The sequence below is a fragment of the Vespa mandarinia genome, chromosome 17, assembly GCF_050613455.1.
Source record: "Vespa mandarinia isolate Hongniang chromosome 17, ASM5061345v1, whole genome shotgun sequence".
In the NCBI taxonomy this organism is placed as follows: Eukaryota; Metazoa; Arthropoda; class Insecta; order Hymenoptera; family Vespidae; genus Vespa; species Vespa mandarinia.
In genome coordinates, this window is record NC_140826.1 from 521812 (window position 1) to 540101 (window position 18290).

Genomic DNA, 18290 nt, shown 5'->3' on the forward strand with positions numbered 1-18290 from the left:
TTCGCTGGGAAAATACAGTAGATAAATAGATAAAAAACGCTTTGCTATCATTATGCAAATCTTAAGCATTTTTTAGTTCCAAGTTACACATATCACGAACTCTTTAGGATCCATGATGTTGTACCACAAATTTGTGCACTTACGTCGAGAAGTATTTTATGAAAAACAATATATATATATATATATATATATATATATATATATATATATATATCTGAACTTGTATTACTATTCTTCTCATCGCGATCCAAGTGAGTTTAATATTTTGCTGTCCAGAAAAAGATCCTGGCATACTTTGTAAAACTCAACCTTCATCGCTGGCCATACGAAACCTGTAATGTAACGCCCATTTGTAGTTGTAATCAAATATACATTTTTATTGGGCTCTATGAAAAATATTCTTAAGACGTCAAATTAATGCTTTAATCCGTTCAAGCCTAGAATAACTTTCATGATTGAATATTTAAGTGGAATTCGATATACCAATGAAGGATTCTCCTAGTGATGTTGTACGTATTTGTTGTAGTTTTCAATAGTAACGAAATAATATCTTGTCTATCGTTCGTTTCGGTAGAAGAAAAAAATATTAATATTGTTTCGCCTACGTAATATTTTATAACGATGATTTTCTCTTATTTCGTTTCCTTCACCAAGTGGCCATTAACAATAGCTTGTAATGAAAATTGAATGGGTTGTTTCTTCGTATTTGTATGGCCAAGTACAATAGAAACGCTTCGATAAAAGTTGACGAAAGATCGTCGAAATTGCTCATCGTATATAATCTGTAAAGAGAGAATTGTCAAAAAAAAAAAAGGAAAAAAGAAAGCAAGAGAAAAAAAATTAGATAGAAAATATAGAATTGGATAAAAAGAAAAAAAGCAAGACTAATTTCTATGAGAGATAAAAAAACTTCCAATACATATATTGTATATTATATATATATATGTATATAAGTATTATATAGTTATATTTTTTGTCATACATTGTTTATCTCTATTATATAATGTATATAGTAATGCATGTATACATTTATATATACATTTACATACAAATATACATATTTATATGCAGGGTGTGAAAAAACGGGCGCGAGGAAAAAGTATATCAAAAGGACCAAATTTAAAATAGGAACCATAATGCTACTTAACCAATGTTAGAGGGGAAATAGTGAACATCTTGATTGGAAATATCAACAGCATAAAACCATATTAATAGTAGAGAAGCACTGAAAATGTAACATCAGTAACATGTGACATTAACTTGTAACATTATTTGAATTATTTGTGTTCAACTTGATTATTATGAAAACTGCGAGATAGAAAAGTATTCCTATCTCCAATATATTTATAACGATCTCCTCCATCACGCTCCAATATCCGAATGCGTCTATATTTTTACACCATATATATATATATATATATATATATATATATATATACAGAGTATCCCATTTATCTCGAAAAATTGGAATATCTCATGAGAGACTAAATCTATCAATAAAATATTTTTACGGATTTGTTTGGTATAAAGGGGCACATTATATAATGTTAATTTTTTTTACAGGTCAAATGATGGGAGAAATTTTAAAATCAAATTCATTGTTTTTAAATGGAACTATATATTTTTCTTTTTATAATTCGATGAAATTTGTGGAGACGAATTCAACGATGTGCCATATAGGGTTAGTTAGTATTGTAAAATGTTATAAATTATATTACAAAATCCTTAATTCCTAAAGAATATAATCCTATATCTCTGATTGCTGGTTCCTAGGCTACATATTGTAAACGAATATCGAACTTCTTACAAAATAAATTTCATTTACTTAGTCGTTAATTTGTATTTAATAATAATTGGACCTTTGTTTACAAGATGAAGCCTAATAGTAGGCAACCAGCAATACAAGGTTACAGAAATTCGCAATATAATATGATATATAACATTTTATAATAATAAATGACCTCATATGGCATGTCGTTAAATTCGTCTTAACAAAAGCCATCTAACTATAAAAAGAAACATATATAGTTCCATTTAAATAAATGAATTTAACTTTGATATTTTCCCAACTATTAAACCTGCAAAACAAGAATTAGCATCATATAATCTCTTCATACTAAACAAATCTGTAAAAAATTTTGTTGGTACGTTCTATTTCTCACAAGATATTCCAACTTTTCAAGATAAACGAAATACTTTGTATACATAAAGATAGTACAGTAAGATAGTAAATAGAGATAGTAAATCGTATTATTTGCAAAGAATAAAGAAAATCTTTAATCAAAACATCTTAATTCTCTTCAACCTATCCTTAGCGGATTCAATACTATAAAAAATCGCTGATGGAAGACCTTGGAAGTAACTGCAAATAAAAGACCATTGAAAGTAACATTGGCAGGATAATTAACATCTCCAAAATTGGAGATGTTAAAGTAATCTCGAACGAAGCTCATATCTTCGGAGAGTCAACCAGAACTTTTTAGGTGTCTTCTGCAATTTAATATTTCTACAAAGAAACCAGATGTCGTCGATACATACGCCAAAGTGAATTCCTTGATATTATCAGTTTAATGATTTCTCTTCATCAATCTCTGTCCTTGGAGCTTATCCTTTTAAGAATTTATGTCTTTCTCAATTTTGCATTCTCGCTATCCTCATCGACGGTCTTGACGTAGTAATAAAAATAATTCATTATGGCTTTGAAAGGAGAAATTTAATTGAACAAGTTCGCGAGATATAAAAATACTCTACGTGTCAAAGTGGAAGCAAAACTGTACCACAAATTGGATTTCATCGTCATCGTCATTCCTCTTCTTTCTTCCTGAACTTCTTCTACATTACCTAATAATGCTCGAATGTGTATACGTATAATTCATAGATTCATATATATAATCATTGCAATCCCTAAGCGTCAGAACTACCAGGAAAAGTAAAAGATAATGAAAAAGAAAAAGAGAAAAAAATAAAAAGTTTCCTCGATAACGTAATAATGAGTCAATGAGACGAGAAATTTCAAGTTGTTCAATCGATTGTTCAAGATTTTCCATAAACATGTTTCTTTATTATCATACATAAGAAAACATGGTGATTTTTGGTGAGGTCGGTGATGCGATATTTTTAAAGGGTGTACATATATGCTAAACACACGTACACAAGATACATCGTTGTATCATTTTTCTTCTTCTTGTAAGAAAAGTAAAAAAGGGCCGTGTGCTTCCTTTTCTCCGTTAAATATACGAGACTTCGTTCATTTACTACAGCCAATATTTAAATTTCCACCTCAAGGTAGAATTCAAGGAATACGAAAATGGCGCGATCTGCGCTTTGAATATGGCGGACAAAACGGTGATCTCAATTAGGATACAATCTTGTTATTAGACCGGCAAAATTCACGTTCGTGATATTGTCTCTACTTGTTTCTCTCTCTCTCTCTCTCTCTCTCTCTCTCTCTCTCTCTCTCTCTCTCTCTCTCTCTCTCTTTTCCGCATGAATTTCTTTACATTCGATACATTCTTATGTCGCTTCTATGAAAAGGAATAGTTATCAATTTGAACAAAATCTAAATCGAGTGCATCAATAGAAACGCTTTGAATTATTTCGGTTCGACATTTAAAAAATAACTTCGTAATAATTTTGCTAGAATTAGAGTTGCTACAAATGACGCAAAAAAGACGACGAATAAAAAAATATTATTCGCGTTTAACGTTAATATTTTTGCGTTCGATTGCAGCCTTGTTCTTTAATAATCACTGTTTAAAGGTTTTATTGTGAATAAATTTTTATTTAAATAATAATTTAATTCTCATATCGATATACGAGATATTTATTTTTCTTTTTTTTTTTTTAATGAATTGTTACTTAATAACAAATAATACGACTGATGGATAATAGGTAATAAAGAACAAGGCGTATACAAATAATACGAATAACGAATAAATTTTTATTCAAATAATTAATTAAATAAAAATTCAATCTCGAATAATTCCCAACTCTGTATCGAGTGAGTTCGTACGAATACGGACGAATCATCTTTGTTGTTATTTCAATTCCCTATTAGTTAATTTTTCTTCTTTTCTTGTTGTTATATTATTATTATTACTATTATTATTATTCGTATTCTTATTGTTATTATTGTTATTATTATTATTATTGTTAATATTATTATTATTATTATTATTATTATTATTATTATTATTATTATTATTATTATTATTATTATTATTATTATAATTATTATTATTATTATTATTATTATTATTATTATTATTATTATTATTATTATTATTATTATTATTATTATTATTATTATTATTACTAGTAGTATTACTATTATCATTAGTATTATTTCGTCCTCTTTAACCACTTATTATTATTATTTCGTTTTCCTGTTTTTCTTCTATAGAACATTCCTCGATACTTTTTTCATCAACATTATCATTACATCCATATGATTATAACTATCATTATCCCTATATCTATGATGGATATATGCATATTATTGAGATGACAAATATATGTAAAATATCGAATATTTGTCTTTGTAATTGTTAGGTAAAGTGAGGTTTTTATACCCTGGCACATTATTTGTATTCTCTATAATGGTAGAATTATCAAAATACCATTGTATATATTTCAATGACAGATTGAAAAGTTTAAAATACATTTTTTCCTCATGTAACTACAATTGTTTTCCGATGCTGTTGTTGCTATTTCATCTTTTACTGCTATTACTACTTCTATCACTATTACTACTATTACTTCTATCACTATTACTACTACTACTACTAATACTACTACTACTATTACTACTGCTACTGCTACTACAATTAATCCTATTAAACATTGCACAATTACTACACTATTTCTACTCTTATCATTACCAACTACCGCCGTTGTCGTTATTACAATCATTCCCATTGTCGTAGTCGTTGTGATTTCGCCGCCAGCGTTATAATTATTGTACAGTGATCCGTTGCAAGTCGGTATCTGACTTTTAAAAAAAGAAAGACGGAAAAGAAATCACTGTTGCAATGTGCAAAAGCAAGAGATTGTTTTTTAGAAAAATTCTCTCAATATTAGAAGCAGTCTATAATACGTTAGGTCTTATTTTATATCTTCATTGATTATTATTTAACTGGAAACGGTAACCGTTAATAAATAATGCGATTCAACCTGTACATATAATTGCACATATATACATATATCTGAGTATTTTTCTTTTCCTCTTGTACTTTTATAATTGTAATTACTTATGGACATTATGTTTTTGTCATTGTAATAATTTGTTTCTATACAATTTAATTGTTGTACATATAATACATATACATATATATGTATGTATATGTAATAACCTGCGAACAAATAAAAATGTTGGATCATTCGCAACGTTATTTATAAAAGCGTCTCCTGGGAATAAAATCTCGAAGACATCTCATCGGCGGATGTCCAAAGAATGGTCGATGATTCCGTCAATTTAAACGTGATCGCAGAAATCGTCGCTGATCTTTGCAGCTGCCTGCAAGTCCTCGCAGCGATTACCGCTACAGCAGTGTCTGGGGGAGAGTCCGGTCAGCCCCCATCGTACAATTCTCAGCAAGAACATTCTTCCTGCCTAGGTAACTCGTGTCCAAGAGAATCCTATACGCGTAAAAAATAAATGAAAAAATCGACGATGTTAACAATGTAAGAGTAGTTCGAGTATCGTGTATGAAGTTTCATCTGATTGGAGTCAAATATTATCCTCAATGTTAGACTCTAAATCATTTTCTTTCAGTTGTACAATTTAGGTAGATACAACAGTAACAAAATATAAGTTAATTTATGGTCAGATAAAACGAGCAAGATGTCCTAGATAGAAAATTTATACATCTAAGTTTACCTTAGACAGCTCTATACTTCCAGGTGTGCTAGAACGTTGTGGTGGTGCAGAGAATGGTATTTTCTCATAATGAATCGTGCCGCGGTATAAAGCGCTTGGATCCAAACTTAGAGCAGCCTTCAAAGCACTTTTTTTTAATATTCCATTGACGTTGTTAGCATTAGCATTGAGAACGATCCGACTAGGTGAACAGGTACGTGTGTTCGGTGTCGAATTGCTCGTCGTATCGGTCGAAGTATCAGCTGGTACGACAGCCATTGAATCAGAATTAGTGTCAGTCGTTGTAGTACTTTCATTCCCGTTTTTTCTATCAGCCGCTAAGTCTGTGCCGTCACTGTTCTCGCTGAAACGATCATCTTGATCCTCGGGAGGATCATTTCCGTTATCGGAACATTCTGAAATCTCCTTTTCCTCGACGTTCGTCGTTTTACGTTCGTGCTGAAATGAAATGAAATATGATAAAATAAAAAATAATTTATGCTATTGAGAAAAAATCGTAACAACTTCGAATGAAACCTTCTATTTTAATCAATTTCAAGATAAAAGATAAATAAATATAAAGAAAGATAAGAAAAAGTTAAAGAACGAATTAAGAGAAATTTAGCAGAAAAGTGCTTACGTTATCTAATTTCGCTCATATTTACCTCGGTTCTGTCGTTGCCATCGTTGTCAAGAACCGTACGAGCGTTTTCGAGATTATCTTCATTGTTCAGATTCTTTGGATTATCCTTATAGGAATTATTCTGTTCTGATTCAATTCGTTGAATATCTCTCATTCGAGATATATTATCATTCGTAGATCCACTTTCGTATTTCTTTTGATGCATATAAGACATATTATTGGTGACTTGTTCAATGCGATAAGTCACTGGACGAAATTCTATGTCTCTTGGCTGCATATAACCATCAATCAACGCAGTCTATAAAGAAATCGATAGAATTTTGTATTTTTTTAATTTATTTATCGATGTCTACCGATGAGTATACATTTTTTGTTTAAACAAATTCTATATTAATTCTATATTAATATAGAATTAGTATATTAATTCTATATTAATATAGAATTAGTATATTAATTCTATATTAGTTAACTCACATCCGAATGGACATTGATGCATTCTGTTTCAGGATCCGGTCTCATAATTGTTATTTCACGATCGCAAGCTGGTAAAATATCGTAATTTGGTGTTGGATGGTTTATTACGTCGGGATCCTAATGAATAGAAGAATCTTTAATTATTAAAAAAAAATTTATTTTGTTATAATTCATTTTTAATAATTTATTTGTTTAATTCCATTTCTCTTAGAAATATACTCTACCTGCAAGCAATAATCGATTCTTTCGGTGATGGTCGCAAAACTAGGCCGATCCTCCGGGCGTGGATGCCAACAACGCGTCATTATTCCGTAAATTGGATCGGGACAACCTGCTGGTTTTTCCAAACGACCACCAGACGTTACCATTGACATTACCTCACGATTGGCACAGCCAGTGTATGGCATATACCCAAAAGACATAATTTCCCAAAGAAGAACGCCGAAAGCCCTTTAAATGAAAACCATCACATTATTTACTTTTTATATCTTTAAACTGCAGATAGTACAAACAATTACATCATTTAAACTAATAAAAGGATTAGAAGGATCATCTATCAAATTGATTCACTTCGTTTCGTAAAATTTCGTAACAGTCATTTCGTAAAATTAATCACGAAAATCTAAAATTTTATATAAAATTGTATTTATAAGATACTTAGCTTTTAGTCTAACTAAACAAAAGTAATTATTGAAAATATTAATAATAACAATAATGCATAATGAATGTTTGGAATAATTATCTTGAAAAATATTATCAAAACTTACCAAACGTCGGTTTTCGTAGTAAATATACCATCCAAAAAACTTTCTGGTGGCATCCATTTTATAGGTAACATAGCTTTACCGCCTTTCCTATAATAGTCACTTCTATATATATCTCTAGCCATACCAAAGTCTGCGATTTTTACTATACGACCAGATCCTTTGCAAGTGAGTAAACAATTTCTTGCAGCTATATCGCGATGTATGAAACGTGCCTCTTCCATGTATTTACAACCATTGGCAACATTGTAGCCACACATTATCAAATCATACATAGTTAACGTAGTAGAACGATCCTGATGATAATAATTCATGTAGTTAATAAATAAATTGATTTTCCCCCCCTTTTTTTTTATTAAATGTACACATAAATTATAGATTAACTCACCGATCTTGGTCTTTCTTCTCGAAGGAAATTTTTCAAATCACCACCAGCTAATAATTCTAATACAATATATCTTGGGTGGCTGTCGAAAGAGACTCCAATAAAATGTACTATATTGGGATGGCTGAATTTACTCATAATAAGAGCTTCCATCATGAAATCAGCTTCCGCTTGAGATGTCGTCAATGAGGGTAGAGTTTTAACAGCTACCGGATGCTCCTCGTTACATCTGTATTTGTATACTCCTTGAAAGACTTCGCCAAAAGCACCTTGTCCAAGTGGTCTACTTGGATACAGTATATAACAAATATACTTAATTACTACATCATCTTTTTGCCTCTTTTATTGGATAAAATGAAATACTAACTTCACCAAAGAGATGTATTCACGTGGAATCTGAGGTAAATCCTTAAAACTGTATAAATTCCCAGCAAATTCGTAATTTGGATTAAATTCGGTCATCATCGTATCCGAGACAGCTCTCAATGCTGTTAGTTCCGTACCATTTCCAAACATCACCTGTCGACGTTGTAAAAGAGTTTTTCGATTCTGATAGCGAATATCTACAGAATCAAATTTGTAGAAATTAGATATTATAACATATTAATTTCTATCTTTGAAAGAAAAGTCTAATCGCTTACAAAGTAGCGTGCCAAGTCCGATGAGAGCCACTAATAAAATTATGCTAGCGAATATCAACAAAATTATAAACAGTTGATGAGACACCTTTGGGTCAGTGGCCACTACAATAGACACGAGTTTCAGTTAGAAAATATTTATTTCTAATAATAACGATTACATATTAATAATAATTATTTATTAGCAACGCGTAACTTACTGATGCAGGATCTGGAATCATTGCTGAGAACCCAACCTGGTGGACACAGACACCTTGTTTCACTTAAATATTGATCGAGAGCAATGCAACGAAAATCGCATTTGCAACCACTTATAGCAGGTATTATATAAACTTCACCAGGTCCAGGATTCGCAGCAGGTTGAAAATAAACGTGTAATAAAGCGGTAGCAGCATAAGAATATCCGCCTTCGCCATTACCGGATTCCTTAAGACCAGTACTACCTCCTGCATGGTATTAAAAATAAAATAGCGATATCTAATTAGAAACGATTTATATTTCCAAGAAATTGCTCCCAACCCGTTAATTCAAATGAGAATTAAGATTTGTTAAATACATAGATGAAAATACTGAATGAAAAAAATTTCAAATTTTGTCAAAAACGAAAATCGTTTCCATTAAAATCTAAAATCTATATTTATAGCTTGAGGATCTTAAAAGGAATTTGCTAGTAAGGAGAAATGTCGTGCTTTACCTATATAACCTCCACCACCACCTCCTGTTAAACAACCACCACCACCTCCACCAAATCCACCATTACCGTAACCTTCTTTACCAGAACCACAGCCAGCTCCACCTTTTCCTCCACGAGCCAAAGGAATTCCAGCAGCTACTCGGAACATACTATTCGAACTATTCCAACCACCACCAGGACCTGTTCGAATCAAATTTGTATCGTTATAGAAAATGAATATTTTTAGCATATTTAACTTAATATCATTTGTCAATTGCGATACCTGCGTTTTCAGTAATCGCTAAGCCAGAACTAGGTGATCTTTCAGGTGGAGCAGCACCTTTTCCATGTTGTATACTATCATCCACTGATTGTCCTACACGTAATCCTAATCCACCGCCACCGGCAGCGATAAGCAATGGTTGCTGATCACCATTATTCTTAAGCTATAAAATAATGTCAATTTTAATATGTAAGATTTTATCGCGTTTGGTCATTTACTTACAGTGAAGATATAGGTAGCACCACCACCGCCACCTCCACCATCTTTCACCTCCATTTTTTTCACTTCGTGAAATATCGATGGCATACCGCCTGTTTCTGATGGTCCATCAAATGGAGCTTGACATTGCTTTGTCTGCATTCCCAAATTCTAAAAATTGTTTAATAGTTTTTTGCAATTTTGTTTATATGAAAACACTTTATATGTATTTTTCTAATTATCTTATATTTCAATTACATCGCTTGATCTTAATAAACAATGAATAACTTATTATTTGAGTTAAAATTCCTTTATCGATTAAATATTATGAAGGAATGAAAGATGAAATAAGAAGAATAAGATGAATCCTTAATAAATGTTTACCTTAGGACACGCGTCAATTCCAGGCTGTCCAACCATGAAATAAAGTTGATCACCCTTTACTAGTTCAACGACACCACGTACAAGTGAACCCAATGTACTTCCTGTACCGGAAGCACCTCGCCCACCACGTGCACCCATTCCAATTAAACTATTAGAAAAGAAAATATGATTACGTGGATAAAGAAATATAGGTATTACCTATTTAACAATATTCAGCAGAACTTCTTACGTATAATATCCACCACGTGGTGCAGTCCACCTCTGAATTCCATCTAGATTAAAAACAGGTAAATCTTCCTGAGAAGGTGCCGATGATTTTTCAATCAACTCGATGTCGGTTCTATTATTTTCCTCCATACACTGTTTTAGAGTTGGACCTATTCGGCCGGTAGCACCACAAGTAGTGATATGGATTACTAAACAAACATGAAAAAAATATTATACAAAAACGAAATGTGAAACTATGTTTAATTCAACATCATCTTTTCAATCGTACCCGTTTCATTAACGAAATCAATATGTGCTTCTGGTATTCTTTCAGACTCTATTATAGGATTATAATAATCAAAAGTTCCAACAACTTCTGGTGGTACTCCTAAACATAACATATACGTTTAATGTAAATAATAAGAAAATAAAGAAAATAAAGAAGACATAGATACAGAATGGGCCAAAAATTTCTAAAAGACTTCAAAAATCAATTACTCTTTTTCAAAACTTTTTAAGCTTAATTTTATTCAAATTGTACAGCTACAAACTAGTTAGAAACTTTTGGCCCATCATTATTTATAACTTACCTATACCAAAGCATTCTGGACTGAGAGAAATATCGTCAATAGCAATATCACCTTTCGAAGCATATCCTCTGCTTGCCTCAAATTGCAAAAAATATCTAGAATGTAAATATTAACTTATATCATGCTAATTTAAAGTCTTTCTATTCGTCTATTATATACCTATATCTGATCTCTGGAAGGGGAACAGTCTGGCTATACCAATCATCGCTTTTGTCACCGTAAGACCACCATAATAATTTAGAATTATTTTGATGTGGTTTCACTTGAACCAAGTATAATCCGAGAGAACCACTCTGTACACCGTAACGATGGTAAAAGAATCGGATCTATAATAAAAAATAAATAAAAAATAGAATGAAGAATGAAGGAAAATACAAGCATTATATACCTACTTGACAGCTCTGATGATAAGAACTATTAGGATCACTACTGTAAGGTGGTGTTGGATTAAACAATGGACTCTCCAGTGTGCCTCGGCTACCATATTTTATTCCTTTCGCTGTATTCACATAAGCATATGTACCTAAAACAGAGCGATCGAATGATTAAGCATTTTTATAAAAATTCAAATTAATCTTACTATTTCGATAAATCAATGAAGAATATTGTACCCGTTATATTTCGATACGTATGATCGTAACTTGGTCCGGTTCTTTCAGTTGGTGTTGGACCACAATGAAGAGTCCAATTTAATGAACTCCCGGGAAGATTTGTCCAACCGCACCAACCATCTTCAAAATTACATCTTGAATTGGGTGGCATTTTGTCTAAAATTTATCATTAGATTATGGAATTACTTTTGAATCGAAAGAAAAAAGAAAAAACGATGAAAAAGAAATTTTTTTAACTCACCGCAATCGAGCCCTTCGTCTTCTGCATCGGCACAATCCTTCGTCAAATCACATATACGTGTTCTATTCAAGCAGGAACCATTGTTACAACGAAACATGTCGTCCGTGCAAACCGTAACATCCGGTGGAGATTCTATTAAAGAAATAAACATAACTACTCATTATTGGATTACGATTGCGATGGATGCAAAATCGGCATTATTTTATTACCTGGAAAACAATCGACCAATTGAATATTATCGACAGCTACGCTTGAGTTCTTATAGGGCAGAAAGATCTCTAAATATAAACGAAAATGTTGTGCAATGGCACCAATGTTGAAACTGGTTATCTCCCACCTAAAGTGACATTTATTTCAATAACATAGATAATCAGTGTATTTAACTCTCAATCTTATTGATATATCAATAAAGTTAATATTCTTACTTAGCATTATTATTTCCCATACGTTTAGTTGCGATATAGCTTTGACCATTCGTTTGTATAACAAAATTGAATTCCCCATCTTTCATATTGACTTGATGCAATGCTAATAACAGATGACAATGTGATCCAGTGCGTGGTATAACTTCTGACATTAATTGGCCCCTGCCAAAACCCCGCAACCATAGAAAGTTTCCTTGAATAAAATAATCAGTTGCTTTTAGAGCTTACCTTTGATATATAGTAAATACATGGATCTATGAATTTCACCGGGAATTTCAGAAAAATTTTAACTAATTTTGAATAACCTGGTTTATTTACCTTTCTCCGACTTACTAATCTCCGCTGTAATTGTAAACTTTCTTGCCGTTGTCTTATTTAATCCCTGAGTATCGTTGAAACTCCAATCGCAGAAATTGTCGAAATCGCAACGGCCCAGAAGAGCCAATGGTTGTGCCTTGCCATTCATGGCCGCTTGTAATTCCTTTAAACCACGTGGTAATCTCTTTTTCCACTCGTACCGATCACAATAAGCACCAGTTATGCAACACAGTGCTATAAAGACTCTCAGCAAAGAATATCTGTTACAGCCGACGCGTCTTTGACGATGTTGTCGACTCCAGGTGGCTGGACTCACCGAATTAACAGTCGCGGTTCCCAGCTCGAACCGCCTGACTCTGATCATTACTCCGTGACTTCTTCCAGTGAACTATCCTCGAGTCCTTTACCGTATCCTATGATCATTGATCATTGTCAACGAATAATATTTAAATTCATTTCAGAAAAAGGAGATAAAGAAGAAAAAAATCATTTACCTTCGAGGATCACTCGCTGTTTTGTAAAACTTTTATTGAAACGCACGTGGCCATGATGCCACAAGCGACGCTTAAATCGTTCTTGGGAGACAACTCGATAAAGATATTGTCTTGATATTTCCAACGACTTGCTATTTGAACGTGTCACAGTCATTCGGACGTATTCAATGCTTTTACACATCACGTGTACTGCTTAGATTGCTACTACGTTTGTTTCTTATTATTAAGTTTCGATACGTCTTCTTCTTGCCTGCAATTGTCAAAAGTTGACGAAAAATGAAAAAAGTAAATAGAGAAAAATAATACGTTTTTCTCAAAATCAATAATTCCTTCTCGAATATTTCGGATTTCATCTATTTTTGTAAGCAGCTTTTTAGCAACGTTTTATTCATAATTCTCGAAGCGTTTAACATGTTCGCACTTTCCTCGGGATTTAAGTACATACATCCGGACTGATCTTACTATCGGTGCCTGCCTCGGTAATAGAGAGGATACCACTCCGCAGCGATTGCCGTACCGGAAATTATGAAATATCGGCCAATCAGTTATGCCATTTCCGCCAATCATGGATTCATCTCCGGTAACAGCACTCCAGCAGCATACCGTTAACTTAAAGCATTTGAAATGATATTGCATCAGCTTAGTGACAAAAAAAGTGGAAACCACCGATTATTACACTTTCCCTGATGATGACAATAATGATGATAATAATCGATAGTTATCGAAAATCAAAAATCAAGAAGGAAAATCTTGACGAGCACCGACAGCAATCGAACGAATGATATTAGATATGAATATTTTCAATGCATTTTCATCGATCGTATAACTAGACTTTTGTTCGAAGTTGTTGATTGAAAGATTAAACGTTTGTATTGTGCACTTGTATTTTCATTGTTTCTTTTTCTTTTCTTTTGGCTCTTTTGTATTTCTTTACCTCGTAGAATGCAGGATAACAATAAAATTAATCTTTTGAGATGACTAATTATTACCGATCATGCTGCTTCAAATACTAGTTACTTACCTTTGTCAGGATAAAAATTCATCTCGTCTTCTTTCATCGATCGTAATATTGGCTCGTTAATGTAGCTAGTATCGATGATATATTCCCGCTCGATTTAATAATAGATTATAAAAATGATAAATAAAGGAGGAGGTCAAAGATGGTACAGAAATTAGCCAAGACGAAAGCAAATCACGGCACCAAAGCACACATGCTCTCTTCTTATCTCATCCCTTGACGACATCGATTATTGTGAAATATGTATAAAACGTAGAATTTCGGAGGAGCTTGATGAAAGGTCCATAAAAAGTCATTGAAAACGAATCGAGTTCGTCAATATTTCTTGCAAAGGTCACGTGACAGCCTGGGAGAGAATGTCCTCCCTTGATGCTAACTGATTCGATCTCTAGTTCGAATGATACCATCCGGGACGACGATCCCGGCTATTATTTCACCATGAAACTTTCATCCCGATCAATAAACACCTTGCGTCTCCGCCATATTTTCTTATATCAATATATACCGCGTATAGTTATACAATATTTTATCGTCCGATCATCATTTCAATCTCAATATTCTATTTTTCGACAACGTTCAATAATTCAAACATTGAACGAATTTAACGGCAACGAGTAACTTTGAAAGATCTCTCTGTTCCAATATTTCGGATCTTTGAATATTCTATAATTACGGAATAAAGATATGCACTTAACACCAAATTTATCATACATACATATATATATATATAACTTTTTTTAATAAAAACATTCTAAAGAGAAGCTAAAGAGAATTCTTAATGGACGGTTATTGAGAAGTCAAAATCATTAATTAACGATTAGGAACACTAGAAAATTGTTCACGCAAGTAGATTTTTGTTATTTCTCGTTCGTCAATAAAGTTCGTTATCTTTATATAAATCACAACATCCGTCGTGATCGTTACTCGTGGACCGAATTACGTATCTAGAAATATTGCGATAGTGTTGATCGATGAACACGTTCGTAGGGATTCACCCCGTGACGAGCGCACGTTTGAGCCCGACTAAAGCCTCGCCTTTGCCGCCTCGTCGTTGCAACGCGTCTTGCCGCGCTGCGTTCGGTCCAGACTCTCGCGTAAACGCGTCGCCATTCGAATGTGTGTATGTGTGTGTGTGTGTCGAAAGCTTCCAAAAAAGCTTTATATCTAGGGAGCACTAGAGAAAGAGAGAGAAAGAGAGAAAGACAGAGAGAGAGAGAGAAAGAGAGAGAGAGAGAGAGAGAGAGAGAGAGAAAGAGGAAGTGAGAGAGTGAGAGAGAGAGAGAGAGAGAGAAAAAGAGCGAACGTACGCATGTACGCACGTGTAGGGATGTGTGCGTGCGAAGGGTGCAAAAATAAGAGAGGGTAGAGGTAAACTCGGGAGCTCGGAAGGAAAGGGAAGCTGCGGAGGAAAGCGAAATAGGGGGATAAACCGAGCATGCTCTTTCTCGTCTCTCGACACTTCGGCTCCACCCATACAAAAAGATCTGGACCACATCTGCGCTATATACATATATAATACAAAACGAATGAATTTCAAAAACAATAGTTTACCTTTCTATATAGGAATATAATTACGTGGATGATTGAGCATTCGAATCGTAATAAAATATAAAAAATATTTTTTTATAATTAAATTTATTTTTTAATCAATTTATTTATTTCTATTTTTTTTTTTTTTGTTATTGAATATTAAATTCGGCTCGTGCAAAATTTAATTTCATACAAGTATATATAATTATCTCCTTGCACGAAAATATTCATATGAAGGCATATATTCATAAATATATGTTCCGACTAAACGGGTGAAACAAAACATACTGCTAGATGTGTTAATTATGTGACTGGATTGTTCCTAAAGGAACAATATCGAGATTTATTTATTATATACATTTGTTTCTTTCAATAAAGATACATACATAAAAGAAATATATATTATACAAACAAGAAGAGTCTCGTTGTTCGGTCGAGATCCTATAACTATTCTTTAATACAGGTAATATAAAAGTAAAATAAAGCTATCTTAATTAATTGTACTCGTTCATGCAAGGTATACTCTTACGCTAGTCCATAGCAGAATACATCCTTTCGTCGAAATACGTTTTGTTCATGTTTGTGTGATTAGCAATATAACTTTACCGATCACATCGATCGTATCACATTTATTGCGAAGAAATATAAGCGCGATACATACATACACACATATATATACATATATATATATATATATATATATATATATATATAATTTCCAATTTCTAAAAGTGCCTAAATCGTGTATCATTTTACGTTATAAAAAGAAATATAAGCGACATAACGAAAATAAAAATATAACATAATTCTGAGATCTATGTATAGGTGGTACAGCAAAAAATGAAATATTTTACAATAGAACTATGTAATAAGTCATAGAGTACGATATTTATCTTCACAGACGTGTTTACAGTATTTGCAAAGAAAAATGCCAATTCCAATTAAGCAGACAGTTAAAATTATGCCACCTGAAAAAAGTAAATAGTGAATTATTAAGAGAAAATACATAATAGATAATCTATTAGATTATATATTAAACATTGATATACCTAGAAAACTAAGACCATCAAAATGGCGGCCTGATATTGGAGGGCATGCAGTTGTAACTGGTACAGCTGTAGTTATATTAGAATAGAATCTCGTTTCGGTTGGAACTACATTGGAAGTAGTGGTAATACCAGTTGCAGTAGTAGTAATAGTGGTAGTAGTAGTTGTGATGTCGGTGGATGCAGCAACAGTAGTAGTAGAGATTTTATCGCTTAATGTAATTGCAGAAATCGAATCAATCTTTGAATCTGATGTTACAAGAGTTGTAGTTTTTGTGGGAGTAGTCATAAGTTCTTCATGTTCCTTTTCTTTTTCAACAGTAGTAACACTTGGAGTAGTATAAGTAACAGCATTGTTAGGTTTCTCATTAGATTTTCCTATTGATGCTGGTGTACCGCTCAGAGAATCATTTTTTTTAATTGCAGTTGTCAAAGGTAGAGCAGTAGTAGTCTTGGTGGTACTTTCTCCATCTATAATGTCAAGACATAAATGAATTTTATTCTATTTTAACATGATATATAAATATGCTAAAACAAATTGAACGATTAGATCAATAAATGTAAATGTAAATCAGCACTATCACATTGAACGAGCATTAAAATCTAACGAATATCATTTGGTGTATTGCGTTACCCGACGCAACGAAAAAGAAAACAAACGATAGCGGACGATTTATATACGCACGTATACATATAGCATACATAAAAGCATACTCACCCTGCGGGCGTGCTAACGATGTGACAGTGATGACGAGCAAAGTGCACAGTACACAAAGTATCCTCATTTTCGTATTTATTTCGTCAATCTTATAGAAATAAGTATAATGTTTGACAAAAAGAGACCCAGCGTACACGTGTCAATAATCGAAATTCAAAGGCACAAAGGGGACGCTTGTCTTCAACTATTCAGTAGTATAGCTCGTATACTTTTCGTACCAGTCGGAAATATTCGATAGTGGCGACAAGATGGTGGCTCCCTCAATTTAAAAATCGAACAGAACGATACAATTAAAAATATCATCGATATAATTATTCCTTTCTGACACGTAAGCTATTCAAATATCATTTTACATGAAATACCATATTCCTTCGGGTTGAATAATTTTTTATTCTTTTTCTATAAAAACAAAAATTCAATGGTTGATACGTAACGTTACCAACCTCCAGGAAATACCGTTATTGCGAGAATAGATATGTTGGATCTGAAAACAATAAATATTTCTTAACAACGAAAATGTAATGTAAAATTAAAAGATGAGAAAACAATATTTATCGAAACGACAACGAAATATATATAAGAAAATTGAAATTGTAACATTTTTTTTTATTGCGTCTTACATTAGGGTTCTCTTTCATGTGGTTTCAATGATGTAACGACCTCTAGAGAGAAAGACGAAGGAAACTTTCTAAATTCTAGTACAGGGAGCGTTTAAAAGATGCGCGCTCATCGTTGGCGTCAGCGTGATCGGTGGTGGTAGCTTGTGGAGGCAACCGCAGCGAGGGTGACGATG

At 32.8% G+C, this 18290-nt stretch overlaps 2 protein-coding genes across 5 annotated transcripts; both read right to left on the minus strand.

Moving 5' to 3' along the window:
• Positions 1 to 4354: 4354 nt before the first annotated feature.
• Positions 4355 to 15208, minus strand: LOC118448537 (leukocyte tyrosine kinase receptor-like). Of its 4 annotated transcripts, XM_035881889.2 has the most exons (27): positions 14207 to 15208; positions 13631 to 13794; positions 13186 to 13435; positions 12692 to 13104; positions 12374 to 12566; positions 12158 to 12285; positions 11949 to 12080; positions 11708 to 11863; positions 11489 to 11619; positions 11256 to 11422; positions 11097 to 11191; positions 10796 to 10894; positions 10529 to 10715; positions 10300 to 10447; positions 9940 to 10086; positions 9718 to 9880; positions 9456 to 9635; positions 8962 to 9207; positions 8765 to 8866; positions 8491 to 8686; positions 8127 to 8409; positions 7742 to 8034; positions 7199 to 7424; positions 6975 to 7091; positions 6523 to 6798; positions 5879 to 6316; positions 4355 to 5637 (listed from the first exon to the last, which is right to left on the minus strand). In XM_035881889.2, the coding sequence occupies exons 4-27, from the start codon at positions 13053 to 13055 to the stop codon at positions 5590 to 5592; spliced, it is 4515 nt and encodes a 1504-aa protein (XP_035737782.2). In that variant the 5' UTR covers positions 13056 to 13104; positions 13186 to 13435; positions 13631 to 13794; positions 14207 to 15208; the 3' UTR covers positions 4355 to 5589. The 4 variants fall into 4 exon arrangements, with proteins under 4 accessions (XP_035737782.2, XP_085518198.1, XP_035737784.2 ...); XM_085662072.1 differs by lacking the exon at positions 13631 to 13794 and having other exon boundaries at positions 8127 to 8406; XM_035881891.2 differs by lacking the exon at positions 13631 to 13794.
• Positions 15209 to 16029: 821 nt separating this feature from the next.
• Positions 16030 to 18254, minus strand: LOC118448541 (uncharacterized). Its single transcript, XM_035881905.2, has 4 exons — positions 18118 to 18254; positions 17498 to 17981; positions 16783 to 17250; positions 16030 to 16701 (listed from the first exon to the last, which is right to left on the minus strand). The coding sequence occupies exons 2-4, from the start codon at positions 17562 to 17564 to the stop codon at positions 16607 to 16609; spliced, it is 630 nt and encodes a 209-aa protein (XP_035737798.1). The 5' UTR covers positions 17565 to 17981; positions 18118 to 18254; the 3' UTR covers positions 16030 to 16606.
• Positions 18255 to 18290: the final 36 nt, after the last annotated feature.

Bases quoted from the DNA above. Each gene is read 5' to 3' on its own strand.
- LOC118448537 (XM_035881891.2), bottom strand. From the start codon at position 13,055: ATGATCAGAGTCAGGCGGTTCGAGCTGGGAACCGCGACTGTTAATTCG. The intron at 12,567-12,691 runs GTAAATAAACCA...ATTTTATTCAAG, and splicing joins GATTAGTAAGTCGGAGAAAG to GAAACTTTCTATGGTTGCGG. The intron at 11,620-11,707 runs GTACAATATTCT...GCTCTGTTTTAG, and splicing joins TACGTATCGAAATATAACGG to GTACATATGCTTATGTGAAT.
- LOC118448541 (XM_035881905.2), bottom strand. From the start codon at position 17,564: ATGAGGATACTTTGTGTACTGTGCACTTTGCTCGTCATCACTGTCACA. The intron at 17,251-17,497 runs GTGAGTATGCTT...TTGACATTATAG, and splicing joins ATCGTTAGCACGCCCGCAGG to ATGGAGAAAGTACCACCAAG. The intron at 16,702-16,782 runs GTATATCAATGT...TACTTTTTTCAG, and splicing joins TGATGGTCTTAGTTTTCTAG to GTGGCATAATTTTAACTGTC.